Below are 18,433 nucleotides of genomic sequence, written 5' to 3' on the forward strand. Positions count from 1 at the left end.
GTCAAACCGTTGCGGATAAGCAAAGGCTCCTCACGGCACTTAGAGGGAAAACCCCGCTCCACTTTGAAACACACGACATTACCCTATTCCAGGCCCACTCTATTGTGGAGAAAATCGATGAAGCCTATAACTGCAGCTCTACAAACTGCGGGACCAGCCTACCGCTGGACTTACCCGAGATCCATCACAGTACTTCGAGAGGGAAAGGCCCTGCGAGCATCAAACCCCACAGAGGAACCGGCCTTCCTTCAGTCCCTGGGCATAACGGAAGCGACCCCATCGACGAGCCCCACTCACCAATGGGACGTAACGGCAATCACTCCCTTTGTACCAGGGAACGATCGGGACTCACTGACTTAAGTACCTAAAGTCTGGAAAAGAACCCTTTGTTTCTGTTTTAGCTTTATATTCTATGTTTTTATACATTACCTAAGTTTGACCTTGTTACCTACACGTGCATACCTATGCCTAGATACAACTGATCACCATACAACCACCACACGACGGCCCACCAAGTGCTGCTATAGCGACACAACACCCCCCAATCGATAGATAGTTCTCACCGCTCCAACAGATTATATATATATATATATATATATATATATATAGGGGGTTTAACTACTATGGACACATAGACTCATGTTTCCTAGCCTACACGAAGAAAAAGACGGACACTTTGACTATCCATCGCCAAGCTCCTGGGCACCACTCATTTACCGATAGTTATCACCAAAAAAAAAAAAAAAAATAGGTGAACACACTAGACATCATTGTCTACAAATACTGCTAATGCTTATATATTGTGATGCAATGAAACTGCTGTATTGCCATATATCACCTGCCAAAATAAAGAATAAAAAAAAAAAAAAAAAAGAAAGGGATTAGATTGCAAACTAGCCATACTCAGCACTTGACCTATTGTTTATTATATTCTTAGTGTGCTTTCTCTCCAACCCTCCATGCTATAAATACATGAAATAGCCTGCAGAGGGTTACAATGATGTACAATGATACACCAAAACAGCAGGCAACCGGCGCCTGAACAAGCTCAAGGTGTCTCATTTGCCATCGTAGCTTCCATATCTCCATCTATATCTATAGCTTTCCATAGTGAATTTGTTTAGCTGCAATGTATGCCAAGACGTGCAAGCTTGGTAACTACATGATAAAAAGGTTCAAAGGAAGAAGGTAGGAGAGTTTACTGGAAAGAAAGTTTAGAACATCCTTGCTTTGGGACAGATGTTTCTCCTTACCGAACTGCCTCCAGCTTTCGGCATGGTTTTCCGTGCTCTGTGTATCTTCAAATCGGATAAAGATGCATCTAGCTGGTTGGTGTTCTCCTCCTTAGCTGAATCTCCGATTTGTGGAGGAGCAGGAGAGGGTACTGGAGTCACATAAGCCCCGGACGCTGCTTTTACTCGGCTGGCAGACCCAGGGAGGGTTTTGGCAGCGTGCCCACTAAGGGGAGATGAGCTGGAAGTCCTTAATGGCTGCTCTAGGGCAGCAGATTTACTTAAAATAAAGCCATTGCTGCCAACAATAGAGGTCTGTGTGGGGTTGCTGGATTTTAGGGGGTGCGGTCTGATGTCCCCAGGATCTCGCTCACAGACTCCATTCTCTGCAACCCAACAGGTTTTGAAGGTGGAGTCCTGATGGGGTAGTTTCGGGCCGTCCTGAGCGCCATGTGTGGTTATAGGGTGGTGGTCCTTGGATTCACTCCTGTCACAGGAGCCGTTGGTCTCACCCGCCTGCTTCTCTGGCAGATTTTCATCTCCCGCCATGACATCCGTTACTGCAGATTAGAAAAGAAAAGTCACAATTAGAGTCAGACTCCACATCATCATGGGTACACCATTCATGTTGCATGTAAATACTACATGTTACTGATATTTAATAATACACATTAAGTAAAGGAGCAGCTGGTGCCGTACTACAACTCCCATCATAACTGCAAACCAAATGGATGACTGGAGTTTTAGTTCAACAGTAGCAAAGGCAATGTTCGGTCTGTAAATTTTAGCACCACACATGCTTGAGATTTAAATAATGCTAATTTCTCCCATAATGCTCAGAGTGAGCTACATATCTCCCATAATGCTCAGAGTGAGCTACATTTCTCACATAATGCTCAGAGTGAGCTACATTTCTCCCATAATGCTCAGAGTGAGCTACTATTTCTTCCATAATGCTCAGAGTGAGCTACATATCTCCCATAATGCTCAGAGTGAGCTACATATCACCCATAATGCTCAGAGTGAGCTACATATCTCCCATAATGCTCAGAGTGAGCTACATATCTCCCATAATGCTCAGAGTGAGCTACATATCTCCCATAATGCTCAGAGTGGGCTACTATTTCTCCCATAATGCTCAGAGTGAGCTACATATCTCCCATAATGCTCAGAGTGAGCTACATATCTCCCATAATGCTCAGAGTGAGCTACTATTTCTCCCATAATGCTCAGATTGAGCTACATATCTCCCATAATGCTCAGAGTGAGCTACATTTCTCCCATAATGCTCAGAGTGAGCTACTATTTCTCCCATAATGCTCAGAGTGAGCTACATTTCTCCCATAATGCTCAGAGTGAGCTACTATTTCTCCCATAATGCTCAGAGTGAGCTACATATCTCCCATAATGCTCAGAGTGAGCTACTATTTCTCCCATAATGCTCAGAGTGAGCTACATATCTCCCATAATGCTCAGAGTGAGCTACATATCTCCCATAATGCTCAGAGTGAGCTACATTTCTCCCATAATGCTCAGAGTGAGCTACTATTTCTACCATAATGCTCAGAGTGAGCTACATATCTCCCATAATGCTCAGATTGAGCTACATATCTCCCATAATGCTCAGAGTGAGCTACATTTCTCCCATAATGCTCAGAGTGAGCTACTATTTCTCCCATAATGCTCAGAGTGAGCTACATATCTCCCATAATGCTCAGAGTGAGCTACTATTTCTCCCATAATGCTCAGAGTGAGCTACTATTTCTCCCATAATGCTCAGAGTGAGCTACATATCTCCCATAATGCTCAGAGTGAGCTACTATTTCTCCCATAATGCTCAGAGTGAGCTACATATCTCCCATAATGCTCAGAGTGAGCTACTATTTCTCCCATAATGCTCAGAGTGAGCTACATATCTCCCATAATGCTCACAGTGAGCTACATATCGCCCATAATGCTCAGAGTGAGCTACATTTCTCCCATATTGCTCAGAGTGAGCTACATATCTCCCATGATGCTCACAGTGAGCTACATATCTCCCATAATGCTCAGAGTGAGCTACTATTTCTCCCATAATGCTCAGAGTGAGCTACATATCTCCCATAATGCTCAGAGTGAGCTACATATCTCCCATAATGCTCAGAGTGAGCTACATATCTCCCATATTGCTCACAGTGAGCTACATATCTCCCATAATGCTCAGTGAGCTACATATCTCCCATATTGCTCACAGTGAGCTACATATCTCCCATAATGCTCAGTGAGCTACTATTTCTCCCATAATGCTCACAGTGAGCTACTATTTCTCCCATAATGCTCACAGTGAGCTACATATCTCCCATAATGCTCAGAGTGAGCTACATATCTCCCATAATGCTCAGAGTGAGCTACTATTTCTCCCATAATGCTCAGAGTGAGCTACATTTCTCCCATAATGCTCACAGTGAGCTACATTTCTCCCATAATGCTCACAGTGAGCTACATATCTCCCATAATGCTCAGAGTGAGCTACTATTTCTCCCATAATGCTCACAGTGAGCTACATATCTCCCATAATGCTCACAGTGAGCTACTATTTCTCCCATAATGCTCAGAGTGAGCTACATATCTCCCATAATGCTCAGAGTGAGCTACATATCTCCCATAATGCTCAGTTAGCTGCAATGCCCCGATAATGCTCAGAGTAAGTTACATTTCCCCCCATATGCTACATTTCACAAAACACCTACAGTAACAACGTTAGCCAGCAGTGAATTTGGAGTAAGTTAGTAAAATGTGCTTTCAATGGACCTCAATACAAATTAATGGTGCAACCAGGTAAGAAAGTTATTGTAACGATGATTTGGGACAGGACTTAAGGAGAACTTCAATACATGGTTGCTGCTTTGAATCTATCACACAAAATTTTTTATTTATTTTTTAAAAATCAAAAAAATCACACAATATATTCTCTGTGGCTGTATAGTGTATATTTAGTATACAGTGTCACAGACCGCAAGGTGTGTTTTCAGCCATGTGATCATGTTCTAATGGGATGTAAAACATTAGGAGGAGGACTGAACAAGGAGGGTTAAAATGGTAATTCTAAAGTTGGTCCCCCAGCATCTGACAGCTTCCTCAGTTCCTTCCCAGCCACCGTCCACTCCAGGAAGTTTTACCTTGGCTGTCAAGCTGATGTCATTAGCTGATAACCTCATCCTATCACCAGCCTTCAAGCCAAACTTTCCTGGAGGGTAAACTTTGGGATAAACCAGTTGAATATGGTGTAATACCAGAAGATAAGATGGCACCTAGGCCCTACAGCAACCGTAACAAATTCAATGAGATGAAATGATGGGGGTGGTCCTTATAATCAGGTAATCTGATTTAGAATTAACTTATTAAAGACAGGTAGCAATGCATCAAGGCATTACTGTATTGAAGCAGCTGTTTGTGTCAATGCATTACTGCTCCTTTAAAACCACGAATGTCAAAAGAATTAAGGAGAAAGGGTGCTTCAAGAAGAATCGCTCACCTTCCTCTTTGCTGTTCGTAATATCTTTCAACAGGTCCGTCTTGACAAACCCGTCCACCGTACTTGTCCCTACGCGCTGTAAAACAAAATGAGTGCTCATTAGACCCTGCCATAGGTTAGATTTCCCAAGAGATCTCCTCGTAAATTTAGTCCAAATCACTAGCAAGGTGAAAACATAACAGCAACAGTTACTTTCTAGAAGCAAAGCACCAACCACTATGGTTTTCAGAGATATAATACTAACTTAATCATGTATTAATACCTTCACTGGATGAAATATACATCGCACTATATCAGATTCAAGCCTTGACACATGATTAGCAGGCAATAAGGAGAGGGAAACAAATCCCTTTTTTCTGGATGTTTCAAAAGGGTCAAGTGTACTCACTAAACAGGGAACCATTAGGGACTGTCAAAGGGAAATTTCAGGCCAAAATTTTCCATTTGGAAACATTCTTCATTTCAGTTATTTTTTGTTTAATATATGCAATTCCCTTGGGAGTTCCTAGCGATACTGTATACCATTTAGTGAGTAACCCTGAGAGATTGATCTGCCACGTCAATGTTTAATTCACTGGGAATATTATAAAAGATACAATGGACCATGAACCATATCAACGTGACTTAATCCTAGGATGAGAGAGTGAGTGAGTGTCTGTCTGTCCACAAACAAGATTTGACAAAGTAGAAGATTAATAGAGGTAATGTATATCAATTCCACATATAAACATGAGAATTTGGATGACTGTCCCTATTTGGAAGCAGATATAGGAGGTTTGATGGAATACATGGCCAGAATGCACAACTGCTGCTCAATATTCATTACTTGAAAGGTGCAGGAGAACCAGCATTCCAGCCTGAGCTGTACATTGTAAAAAAACATTCTAAATTAAACAACAACCTGACCCCGCATGCTGTCTGGGCCCTGGCTGCTAGCCAACAAGCTGCAGGAGATGTAGGACGACGGAAGGGTCAGGATTTCATTTGGCAGACAATAGACGCATTAACCCACTGAACTATCTTACAACGAAGCCAATGGAAGGAGAGCAAGTCAGAGATTCGAATACCTATTCGTGGTACAAAGTGCACAGCTAACTCCTCCGCAAATTAAGATATTCCGCAGCACTTTACAATTCCAGAGAGGGGATATTTAGAGCTGAACAAGTCCCTGCTCAAACAAGCTTACAATCTATGTGGCTTTGAGGTAGGTGAATATATATGGCTAGGAGTCTTGCCCAGGGATCATGAAATGGTGTCAGAGAATGGTTAATTATGTGTGAGAAGGAGTTTTCAGAAAGGTAAACATATGTTAACGTTTAAAAAAAGAAAAAGCATATACATTTTAACCCCATAGTGTTCTTCTGAAAGAGTAAAAAAAAAAAACACCAAAACAAACTCTAGCCATATATAATATTTACTTATTGTCCCCACTCTGTGCATTGTGAAATGACCTCACATCCCATCTGTTTCTCTATATGTCCTGGCAGGAATATTAGTGGAAGGGACAGTCTGGGAAATCCTCTCTGACTACGATATCTGCCAACAGCGAGAGTAATACAGCAGTGAATCAGCCAAACAGATTGGTTCCTGAAGCCCCGGCTAACGGGAGTGGACTGGCGCCAATGTATCCGTAAATTACAAGGCAATCCAAGTTTACATCACGGCAAGAAACCAGAAAACTAATTATTGAGGACTGGAATAAAAAGGAGGAACTTCTGAGGATACAAGTTCCCTTCTCTGTCTTGTGTCGAGGACAATTCCCCAGGGAAGTAAATGTATATTTACCAAAAGTTTGCTTCCTGCTCATTGTTGGTTCTGTTTTCATGGTTAGAACACAGTGATTGGTGGCCAGCCCAGCAAATCCCATATTGGTAGTTTATGATAACAAAATCTGTCTACAATATTTATTTACAATGGCACGGCTGGTTTAAAGATCGTTTCATTTGACCCTACTGTGCATTAAATGGATTAATAGGTGCTCGCTCAGCACATGTAAACAAATTATGTAAAATCAGCACTTAATCGGGAACTGAAGCAGTGTGGGAATTAGATGGGTCAAAAAGCATAACAAAAACAAAACCCAATAAAAAGTTTGTTATTAGGGCCATAACTTTAGGTTAGCGGACTAGAATCAGCAGATCGCTCTCAATCATTAACAATCAACAAGCATTTAGAAAACAAACCATAGAAATTAAATTTAAAAAAAGAGAAAATAGTCCCATACAATACACGGTGTGAAGCAACTAACTAGAACATAGTTCTCAAATCTCCATCACGGATTGGCTGGCTGTGCGACCTTCACACTGGACTTAGCTTTAGCCATTCCTGGTGCTCCACTGCGCCAACAACTATACCATTAAGCTTATGGAAGAAAATGTCAATTTGTTATACTACTCAATTAACAAGATTCCAAATCTCAACAACACACGTTCTAGTAAAAGATCACAAGAATGTGAATACAGCAGTGGTGTGCATGGCATTTAAAGGGCGTGTACCTCATGCTTATTAAAGGTACACATAACAATGCCTAATGTATGCCATGTTCACTTGTTAACATGTCTTAATGGCACAATGGGAAAAAGGAGACAGCGCACACAGTGTGACCAACCTTGTAGCCAACATGTTAAATTATACTTAGAAAATCTTCTCCCGAAAATTACAAATGGCGCTCAACACACAGATTCTATCTTCTGTGCCGTTTACTTCGGGTGATTGGATCCGCGCTAAATGCTGCAAGTGTTAAACCTAAGGGGAAGCCAATAATTTTGTGTCACCTGGCTCTAAAAAATAACCTTGTTTCTAAATCAACCATCAGCTTAGTAGACAGGTCAGTCTATTAGGCACGGCTGTGAAAGATTTATTGGTGCTTCGTCAAACGGAAGAGATTCTTCATCAGAATCACGCTCCGCACACAAATTGATAAAACCCATAATACATCAGCATGTATCTGTCTGCCTATTCTAGATAAAATATCAGCTTCTCAAAAATTTCCCAAATGGCTTGAAAGGCATGCTGGGAATACTTTATACAGAGAGTTTGATGGTTCTATAAAAGACAAATTGTGCAATTTGTGGACACAGAGCTAGAGTGGCACAAACAGCATAATGAGCTGCACTCTTCATTCACCAGTTGGCAACAAGACTTTCAGATTTCATTTCTTTTGGCTTTGAAAAAAATGTTTTTAGATTGTCATCCTATCAGGATATCCAAGCAATGATTTACTACTGTAGAAAACAGGATTTTTGTATTATTATTTTTTATTTTTTTTTAAATCAATGAAATAATAAAATTCTAACTCGGTGGCCCAATATTTTTCAAAGCAGTTACTGGATCCAGTTGAGCAAAATTCTAAGGAATACAAGGTTTCCACTTGACACCTGTGGAGGAAAGGCCAACACCGAAGAAGCTGTGTCTCTCGGAAGCCACGTTTCTGCTACAAAATAGGATTAAAAAAAAAATACAAATAAATTGGGGGGGGCGGGGGGGAGAGAATAAAAAAGTCTTACCGAAGCGAGGCTCCAATCCTTAAAGTTCTCCAGAACCCCTTAGAAGGCCATAGTATGCAAGAAAATAAGACGGCCCCCAAACATGACACGTTTATTGAGCTGTGTTGCAGAATAACAAGGTTCAAAGATCTCTTCAAATAATCTGATCTAAGGCACAAAAATACCCAATCATGCAGCTCTTTAAACCCTGCAGACAGCAATGTCTAGACTGGTCTAGAGAAATACACCTACAGAAGGCACTGCCTTGCCCCCATGTTCACATAGCAGTTATAAGCTGGATATTGGGTGAGGTCCCAATCCATGTCTAAACCCTTCTAGATGCAAATGCTTTCTCCCCTCCCCCCTTGCATTTACACAATGCAGACAGAGCATGCTGGATTTCGTTTAAGCAAATGCAGCCACACGTGCCCTGAGCTATACAGAGAAAACATGTAGAGAGCCATGAACTCCACATGATCCAGACTGCTCAACCATATTGGTCAGCTGACAGCACATGAAGTCCCCTCCTCACCCCTCCCCTGCAAAACTTGTCTGTCTGCAACTTTCTCTTATTAAGCAATACCTTCAATCTGCCCCCCAAAAGTTCTGCCTGCCCTCTGTCCAGCAGGCACCCATGGGCAATCTTGTGATTGGCAAGGGAAGGACTCTGCACCCTCCCAAGAAAATGTCGGCTGATGGATTGAACAGACCCAACAAAAGCCAACTGCACACAGCTCTGTGTGCTTTCACAATAAGAGTCCCTACTACCTTCCTCGTCCTACAGTCAATGCACTGACTCAGTGATTAGCAAGTCTCCTGCATTCATAAAGCTCAGGGCTCAAACCAGCGAACGGCCAAAGGAAACTCAGAGGTGACCTGTTTTCCAGTAAACCTCTTCAAAACAGACAAATGCAAAAAAAAATTTAAAAAAAAGAGTGAAAGAGGGGTGGAGACACAAATCAAAAATGAGATTACAAAGCCTTTGCATTGAATGACTTGTTTCTTTGAAACACACGCAATCTTGTTGCAAGCTGTAGGCATGAGAGACACTGTATCTCCCATGGAAATCAAAAACACACACAGACAATACAAGGTCATTTAAACCTTGCAGGGCCTGCCATGATGACCCAACACTTGCAAAAATGTTCAGTCCAGTCTTATTGCACACTGTGGCCAAATGTTGGATGCCTTATGAGTGTTTTTTTTAAGACCACAACTTGATGTCCACATATAGACTACAAAAACATACAGTCTGAGCTACAAAGTGAAAGAACAGATTTCTACTTTAAATTACGAGCTATTCCTGTATCGGCACATAACCAAACCAAAACGGAAAGGAAATAAACTACCGGTACTAGGAATTCACAGTGTATTCAGTTCAAATAACAAGCCTATCTGCATTTTAAGATCTACATTGTGATTACTTCTCCAATGTATGGAAGACCCCCCCAAACAGTAAAGTTTTTTAGAAAACTCAATAATCATCTGTGGTGGGGGGATACGTCCATCCGATAGCCTCCTTGGCCAATAAACCTTTCAGAAGTGGAGTGAATTTTTACATTGCACTTCTACAGAAAACTATCAAAATTTCATTTTCACTTCACCCTTTATTTATTCAGAATAGAAATCTTTCCTCTGGGCAATGCAAGGTACTACATTGTTTACCGACGCTATAACAGCTCATGGTTTAACCTATTCAATGCTACCCCAAGCACTATTACATTTCTAATAGGTTTGAAAACCTATGAGTGCACGGCGTGTTGTTTAAAAGCCAATATAGTGAAATTACGACAGGGACCAGTGATAAAGGGTACTAGATTATCCCACTGGTCATTAATATGGCTCAAATAAGTCTCTGATGAAGAGTAAAGAGGAAAGAGCAGAGGACAACCTAGCCATGATCGTTAAATCTAACTCTCTCACTTCAAAATTTGCAGAGCAATTCTTTTTATGAGGATTTTTGGAATGTCATTTTGGTAAAACTATGTCCATTTTGCAATATTAAGGCACGCCCTTTGACTGCGCCCGTAGCTCGTTTTATTAGCAAGGCTATCCACATCCACAATCGTGGTTACAGAGGACACTATGTCAGAATGGGCTGCCTTGATTTCATACCACGGCTACTTCAGTAGAGTCCTGCTCAGGTTGAGTAACCTGTCTGAAGGCATCATCTCTATCTAGACCAGAGGACAAAGGGCAATGAATGTCACTTGCCTGGAAGGGGTTAAAATATGTGCAGTCAGGAAGACTGGAGGGCAGATTACAAGACCCGATTATGTGTTTTTAATACAATCCCTTTGAAAGGACAGGCAATGAAGAGAAGCTGCTGCTTGATGGCCTCCCTCGGATTATAATTGAGTTTGAGAAGCCATAACACCTAATAAATATATATTAGTTTTCACCTTAAGACCATTCAGTGCCGAGATCCCAGTGGCCAGATCCTTATTAAACACACTTCCCTTTTCCTAAAGAACACAGGCTTGCATCTCTTGGAAATAAAAGCTCCCTCAAAAAGGAACAAAGACTGAGTGACCATGGCAAAACGTGAGGAAATAACCCAGCAGACATACAAACACAGGATGGCTCCAGACAAGGAGCTAAATATTAATCATTGCAATAACACATTACATGCTGCTTCCCCATAGGCCCAGATCACACTGTGAAAAGGATACAAGGTAAGAGGGATGGGTCAAGGATGTACCCTGGGTGCTTGAAGTCTGCAGGCTGAGGCCTACAAATCTAGTCCCTGAAGTATTGTGTTTCTCTGCTGTGTCATTAAAATGAAGTCTGGACGGTTTCCTTCAATCCCAAGGATTGCAATGAATTAGATCATCTTTACTAAACCACCTCCCCCTACAGGCCTGTCCTAGCCATGCACCCTGTCTGCACACAGTTCCATCCGCACAGCATTGTTTACAGGCCCAGTGACCCCTCCATTTTTAATTCGACAGCAGCAACAAGACGCTTTTTTTAGAATTTCCATCATAAAAATACAAAAAGCAAGGATTAGACGGAACCTAGCTCTCTTCCTCCAAATCACACAGACGCTGGGTTTCTCCAACAAGCTACAGACGGATGGGAATATTAAATAGCTGCTTATTGTTTCTACATACATATGGGTTTCAATATCTGAAACACACCTAAAAGGCAACAGAATGTCCACCAAAAAAAACTGAAATTACTCTCAGCTAACCCAAGAACCCATACATTTTGGATTTCAGAAACGGACAGTTTTTCCTGAATTACGATCATTAAAAAGCTATACACTAGATAACACAAACAGACTCTGGAAAAAGAGAAATCCTAAAGAGGATTGAAAGTTTCAGTGTCTGTGTGAGTCTACCATTAGTGTAGCAAAGCATTCTAGGAAATATAGTCCAACAACACTTGGGGGGCCAAGGTATTAACATTTCTTTAAAAAACATTCCCTCCCATACACACAGTTATCATGCAGATTCCAGAGGACATTTGTAATATGTATTGTATTTAAAGGGGAACTTGTATGCAAATATATGGATCAAAACACACCCAACAGCCATTTTTTTTTGTGCTGAGCTAAGAAAGCAGCATCTGTTTATCTATGTATATCCTGGTAAGAAGTGCCTAATTCCCCTCCCCCATTGCACAACTCAGCTAAGCACTATATTCATGGACTTGTAACACAGGAATCAAGCTGGGAACTGGGGAATTTCAACACTTCGTCAACAGAAAACATGTCTCATCGCCAACTATGACACCAGAGGCCAGAGCTGGGTGTTCTAATTCAACAGCTGGAGATCTACCACTGGCATACTAGGAATGATGGGAGTTAGAGTCCCGCAGCTCATGTTTTTAGATCTCCAAAGCTCAACAGAATGACAGCTTCCTCTGCACTTTATTATTATTATTATTATAGCAATTTATATAGCGCCAACAGATTCCGTAGCGCTTTACAATATTATGAGAAGGGATTTAACTATAAATAGGACAATTACAAATAAACTTACAGGAACAATAGGTTGAAGAGGACCCTGCTCGATTGAGCTTACATTCTATAGGAGGTGGGTGTAAAACACATTAGGACAGGAATTTGCAATCAAATAAGGTGGACTGCCCTTTAGGAGAGGGCAAGAGACAGGTATGTGAGGTATGGGTTAGTCTTGGAGGCCATATGCTTTCCTAAAGAGATGGGTTTTAAGGCACTTCTTAAAAGATGCAAGACTAGGGGAGAGTCTGATGGCGGTAGGCAGGCTATTCCATAGGAAGGGAGCCGCCCGCGAGAAGTCCTGCAAGCGCGAGTTGGCCGTACGAGTGCGGACAACGGACAGGAGGTGGTCACGGGCAGAGCGGAGAGACCGAGAAGGGACATACCTATGGATCTGTGAGGAGGTTAGAATTGTTCAGTGATAGGTGTGAATTAATACCTTGAATTGACTCCTAAAAGATACAGGCAGAGGAATGGCAGAGGGGTGAGGTGTGAGAGAAACGACTAGAGAGGAAAATCAGTCTAGCAGCAGCGTTCATTACGGACTGTAGGGGTGCAGTACGGCTTTTGGGAAGACCAATCAGGAGAGGGTTACAGTAATCCATGCGGGAAATTACCAGAGCATGGACAAGCTCCTTGGTAGTATCTGGTGCAAGAAAGGGGCGGATGCGGGCTATGTTTTTAAGATGGAATCTACAGGATTTGGCAACATGCTGGATGTGAGGCTCAAAGGTGAGACCAGAGTCAAGTATGACGCCAAGACAGCGCGCTTGCAAAGATGGACTGATGTTGGTACCACAAACTTGAAGGGAGAGCGAAAGAGGAGGATCAGTATTAGGAGGAGGAAAGACAAGGAGCTCAGTTTTTGAGAGATTGAGTTTCAGAAAGCGGGAGGACATCCAGTCAGAGATGGAAGAAAGGCAAGCAGTGACACGTTGCAGGATGGCAGGGGAGAGGTCCGGGGAGGAGAGATATAGCTGGGTGTCATCAGCGTACAGGTGGTAGTGGAATCCAAAAGAGGTAATAAGTTTGCCAAGAGAGGCAGTATAAAGAGAAAATAGAAGGGGACCAAGGACGGAGCCTTGGGGGACTCCAACCGAGACAGGGCGAGGGGAGGAGGTATCATTAGAAAAGGAGTCGGACTGACCAGACCTACATCTAACTGAAAATGAAACACATGTTTACTGCAACAAATGTTGCTTCTGCTCTAAATTATTTGAAGGTTATTTAACTCCAACGCTCTCACCAAGAAATCTAAAAGTGGCATTAGAAAAGAGCAGTCAGCCACCTATATATTTCAGGGACATACGTAGGCCTCAGCATTGCAAACTGGCAGTATTTTCCATTGAGAGATAGTATCAAGCTGAGCCCAGTAAGAATGATCCAAATTCGGTTGAGTAGTCGAGTTTTTTTTTGTTGTAATAAGTGATTGTAATAAGTGATCTTATTTTTAGAGCACTGAAAGAGTGCTGCATTCATCAATTGTTACGCAACGCCATTTTGTCTGTGGGCCACTACACAGCATGGACCTTGTCCTTATATTGGACTGAAAATAGCTTCGATCCATCAAAAATGTAAAAGTTGGTATTAGTCAAATGTAATAAACTGTATATAAAGAGCGTAATGTGAATCCTTCCTTACTGCAAGCTCACCGGCATAGATATGGAGAAAGAGTGCAGAGACAGGATCATTTCTAGAATATATAGCTTAGAGGAGATTATTCCATGATACTCCATGGGGATTGCTCCCCTTACGTGAATAAAGTAAAATACATCCCTCAAGCACTTGGAAATACATTTAAACAAAAAAAAGTGCCGGGGGAGTGCGGAGGGGGGGGGAGGGGAAAAAAAAAAAGACAGTGAAAATACAATGCATATGGGGATAGAAAAATAAGTGAAACAACTGCCGGCTAAGCTGAATTGGAGATGTTTTTTTTCCAGCTGCTAAAACTCACTGTTTAGTAAAAAAAAAAAAAAAAAAAAATTGTTAAGTGTATCTACTAGGGCCGAAACCCATACTGATAACCACATATTGATAGGTTCAGGTCATCTCGCCATGTGTTGGTAAAATCAAGAAGACAATTAGAAGCTCAAGGAGCTTCGATTTAAGCAGATTGTAGTCATTGCTGGTATTGGAGGAGAGATTACACAGTACAACGTGAGGTAAGAGGGAGAGAACCGGGGGGTGACAATAGTCTGGGAGACAGACCAAGCACACTAGATTGGTACAGACAATGGAGTCGAGCCCTACTCAAACAAACAGCAGGGGTTATCAAGAAGCATGTTATAGGCACATGCAGACAGATGGTGGAAAATAATTCTCTCTCTCCCTTATTTCCTGCAATACAGTTTTTATTTTAACCATCTTCTGACTGGATCACGAACTAGTAGCATCAGATTATCCCACAAAAAACAAAAAGGTCTCAATGAGCCAAGACCGCTCTGTTACTAGCCGCAATGGTTTCACATCTAATGTGGTCAGTAGGCTTTATGTAACATCAACTATTCAAGCAATAGTTTAAGCTCTAAATAGGAAGCGGCCTGGTCAAAAATCATGCAATATTCGATCAATATATGCTCCCAGTAAGAAAAAGACCTCTTGTAGAGTTATCTCAGTATAGCCCAATTGGTTAATGAAAAGATATGTAAATGATCTTCTCCCACTTGTCGCAGGAGGATAACCAAACAGTGCTCACAGCAACTAATTGTAAGGCCTACAACTTGAAATGGACCTTTATCACATGGTCTGGCAAACATGATAAACACCTTGGCAAAAACAGAGCATGTTTGTAGTCTTCAGAGGCCACCAACGCTTCCCTAATGGTTGCCAGCTGTTTGAGGATCATGTCAAATCACTGTCAATGGCCAGCGGGGACACAGTGTATCTGCTTTGCTGGCCTCCTGTTGGTGTGGCCTGCTACAAAGTAACATGCTCAGAATCTTGCTGGCTTTCTCTCTAGACATCTAGCAAGGGAGTCCTACTACACAGCAGATGATCCGCCCCCTCTCCCCCCTTTATCTGGAGATCTGGCTGCAGATGGTAGGGGCCTGATATTATATTACCTGGATTGTTGCAGAAGAACTCCGAAACAAGAGTGAATGTTCCAGATCAGTGAGTGTGCAGTGAGCATGGGGTTCAGCTCCCTCTAGTGGTGGCCAGTGCACTGTGGACACCATTTCATTCCTTGCAGAGCTGCAGCCATTTTATGGAGTGTGCAGACTGCTCTATATACATTGGAACAAAAGAAACCTTGCAGCACCTAGACTTGAAAATAAACACTGACTCTACAGGCTTCCAGCGCCACATAGCAGCTATATCATGCAAGTCCTCATTACCCAACACAGGTTCTTTGGGAATTATCTTGGGTTTTAACTGATTCAGGAGAAGAGTCCTCGAGTTTAGAAGCTGGATTTGTCTACAATGCATCATCGCTGTATGTTACAAGAATGAGGACATGTCGGTCTCTTACTGTGAAGAAGGCAGCCACATGATCCTTTCCTATAATGCAAATCCAGGGATTTAAACAACCTGACGGGGAGATAGGACTTTGTGGCTCTATTTATTGACAAACTATGGCTGCTCTTCAATAAGGAAGGGAGATTTAACAATATTTCGCAGCTATTCTTGCAAAGCACAGTCAACAGTAACACCTTTGAGGTTCTAAGACTTGGGGGGAAAGGGTGAAAATGACACAGGATTGAGGATCTATAATTACTTTCATGTTTCTCTAAATCGTTTATTCTTAATTTATTAGTCAAAAAAGGTCATTGCAAAGCCATCGAAAAACCTGTCTCATGTTAGCTGCATGGTCTGCGACGAAGCCACAGATACAATCCCCACAATGCTTTGCAGCCAGTAGGCCACCGCTCATAGACAGGCTTGTTAGAACTGTACCTGTGTAGCCTGATATACGAGGCTGTACCTGCAGGCTTACAATCTAACGGGTTGAGGGACACAACAAAGAACAAACTGTTTTCTCTACCACCCTATAGTGAACTAATTAATGCATTTGAATAGATCTGCTTAGTTTGACTTCATCGCCACAATCTCCGTCCACTATATTTTACAACTATACATTTAAGGGTCTTACTCATTTTATTAGGGTTTACAAGCCTTGCTTTACACTGTGCCACATTCTGCGCAGGATGAAAACATTCTGCCAAATTAGTGAAGGACATGTGCGAAGTTGGTCAATGTGTAAACTGGTAAATTAACACTAACCTACATAAATATATTTACATACTATAGATTATCATGGCTTTAAAATAAAACTAAATAAAAACAAAGTGCCTACAATTATATTGACGGCTAATACAAAATATATCTCCATAGGAATTTGCATCAAATGATTCGAAATTACCTTAAATAGATGAAGAGAAAACTATAAACGTAAAAATAAAAAAAAAACATGAATGGGTCCTCAAGGAATATAATAATTTGTGTTATGTAACATTGTGTTCTATTTCACAGTTACACGTGTGTTTAAATGGACAGACCCAATGGAAAAGGCTGTGCATTAAAAGGCAGATGACAAGATGACCACCTATTCCTCCCACTAATCCGTCAGCTCTTGGCCTGCAAAGCCCATGGCTGTCTGCCTGCTGTGGTTGAGGTGGGAATGGGGGGGGGAGAAGAGATTTCCGTGCAATGCCATGGAAACTGCAAGTGTAAGACTAGTGTCCTACTTTTTTCAAACATAAAAATACATCATTAAGGAGTGGAGTCTACAGTTACAACAAAGACAGTGATAATCACAGATCGATTAATAATATCTATGCATAGTGACGCAAAACCAATATATGGGAATCTGCAAAGATTGGCATGAATTAGCTGGTAATATAAAAAGGTATAGCTGGCATCATACCAAAACCACCGGTGATAGGCAGAGTCATGGTCTGTGCCAGCTAGTTCCAGCCAGTAAATGAATACCAGTGTGTGTGTTTTTTCCCCCATACAGAAAGCAGACAAATGCCTATACAGCAAAGATGTCATTGCAGCAATATTAACAGAGGGCAGCAGTGATCTGCACAAAAGAGACGGCTAATTTAAACATGAATCTCCCACATTAACACTGTGTATTCTCTGACAGGGGAAAAGCTATAAAGCAACAAGAAACACGGCTCAATACAGGAACTGGACAACAACACGATCTGCTGAAACAGAGACATTTTAATTGGAATAGGCTATGAATAGGAGGAACAGAAAGTGTAGCAATATCAACCCATCATAGACACTCTAAGAGAGGTCCACTGAGCCTGGTTTCAGAGTTGCTCATGGGCCATCTAGCAAATTAATAGAGCCAAGATTTATTTTTATTTTTTTTAAACAACACAGTTTTGTCTTTAGAAACTTCAGAAGAATTCAACTAAGACAAGAAAAATGACCGTCCCATTTCTACTGTCTGATGCAAGTGAGTAGCTATTTATCTGGATGCAATACAGCCTCTTGATACATAATATCCTCAGAATCTAACCAGGGTACCGTAGCGATATGGAGGTATTAAAGAAAATATAAAGCCCCACAGCACTGGATGAAGGGTGGAGATCATGACAAAGAACACTTCTAACAACACAAGTCACGCTGAGTAAATCCCACCCATCATTCAAAGGCAACATTTGGGATAGTCTACAAAGTATGCAGTTCACAACAATCCTGATCTGAGTTCTAGTCCCCCTCAGGAAACCCACCCCAGAGTGTAAACAGAATACAGGCCTGTATCAGCCAGCCAACGTGCTCTGCCTGGATCTCTCTTCCTTGGCCCACAAAGAGTCACGTGAGCAGACTCCCTCTATGGGTAAACGTGAAGTAGAGTAAGCAAGCTAGCAGGCAGGGAGATACTCCACTGATCACAGCTCCAGAGGACATGGCTGTGCAACCACAATGTTCCTTACTGCCCTCCCAAAATCCAGGGCAGCTTTTAGATTTAGCTTATCATTAGGCTATGTTATATATTTCTTTGATAAACATAAAAATGAAGCACATAGGTGTTTCCAAACTTGCAGAATTACGGGAGTTGTTTTTCGGGAGGTGAAGGGCAGTAAAGCCCTCTGTAGGTTTTACTGGGTTGCAGTACTGGGAGTCAGAAAGGTAGCAACTTGGAGATTCTGTTTGGCCCAAAGGGAAATTCTGCAGATTCAGAACCAAAATTCACTGAAAGATAATGCTGCAGTTTATTTGGCATTTGGGTTGGCATTTTTATTTCTGGGGTTGAGCTGGGGGGATATTATGAGATATGTAC

At 41.8% G+C, this 18,433-nt stretch overlaps 1 protein-coding gene across 8 annotated transcripts in view; it reads right to left on the reverse strand.

Moving 5' to 3' along the window:
* EHMT1 (euchromatic histone lysine methyltransferase 1) overlaps window positions 1-18,433 on the reverse strand; it is an 88,615-nt gene that overhangs the window by 45,191 nt on the left and 24,991 nt on the right. For 3 of the 8 annotated variants that reach the window (XM_063432923.1, XM_063432926.1, XM_063432927.1), the window contains exons 2-3: window positions 4,747-4,822; window positions 1,254-1,792 (exon numbers count right to left, since the gene is read on the reverse strand). In XM_063432923.1, coding sequence (XP_063288993.1) covers window positions 1,254-1,792; window positions 4,747-4,822 — 615 coding nt within the window. Of the gene's footprint in view, window positions 1-1,253; window positions 1,793-4,746; window positions 4,823-8,252; window positions 8,759-8,814; window positions 8,982-10,932; window positions 10,952-17,882; window positions 17,918-18,433 lie in introns of those variants that run through there. The other 5 variants (XM_063432925.1, XM_063432928.1, XM_063432929.1 and 2 more) reach the window with 5 other exon arrangements.

Source organism: Pelobates fuscus, chromosome 9 (genome assembly GCF_036172605.1).
Source record: "Pelobates fuscus isolate aPelFus1 chromosome 9, aPelFus1.pri, whole genome shotgun sequence".
Classification (NCBI taxonomy): domain Eukaryota; kingdom Metazoa; phylum Chordata; class Amphibia; order Anura; family Pelobatidae; genus Pelobates; species Pelobates fuscus.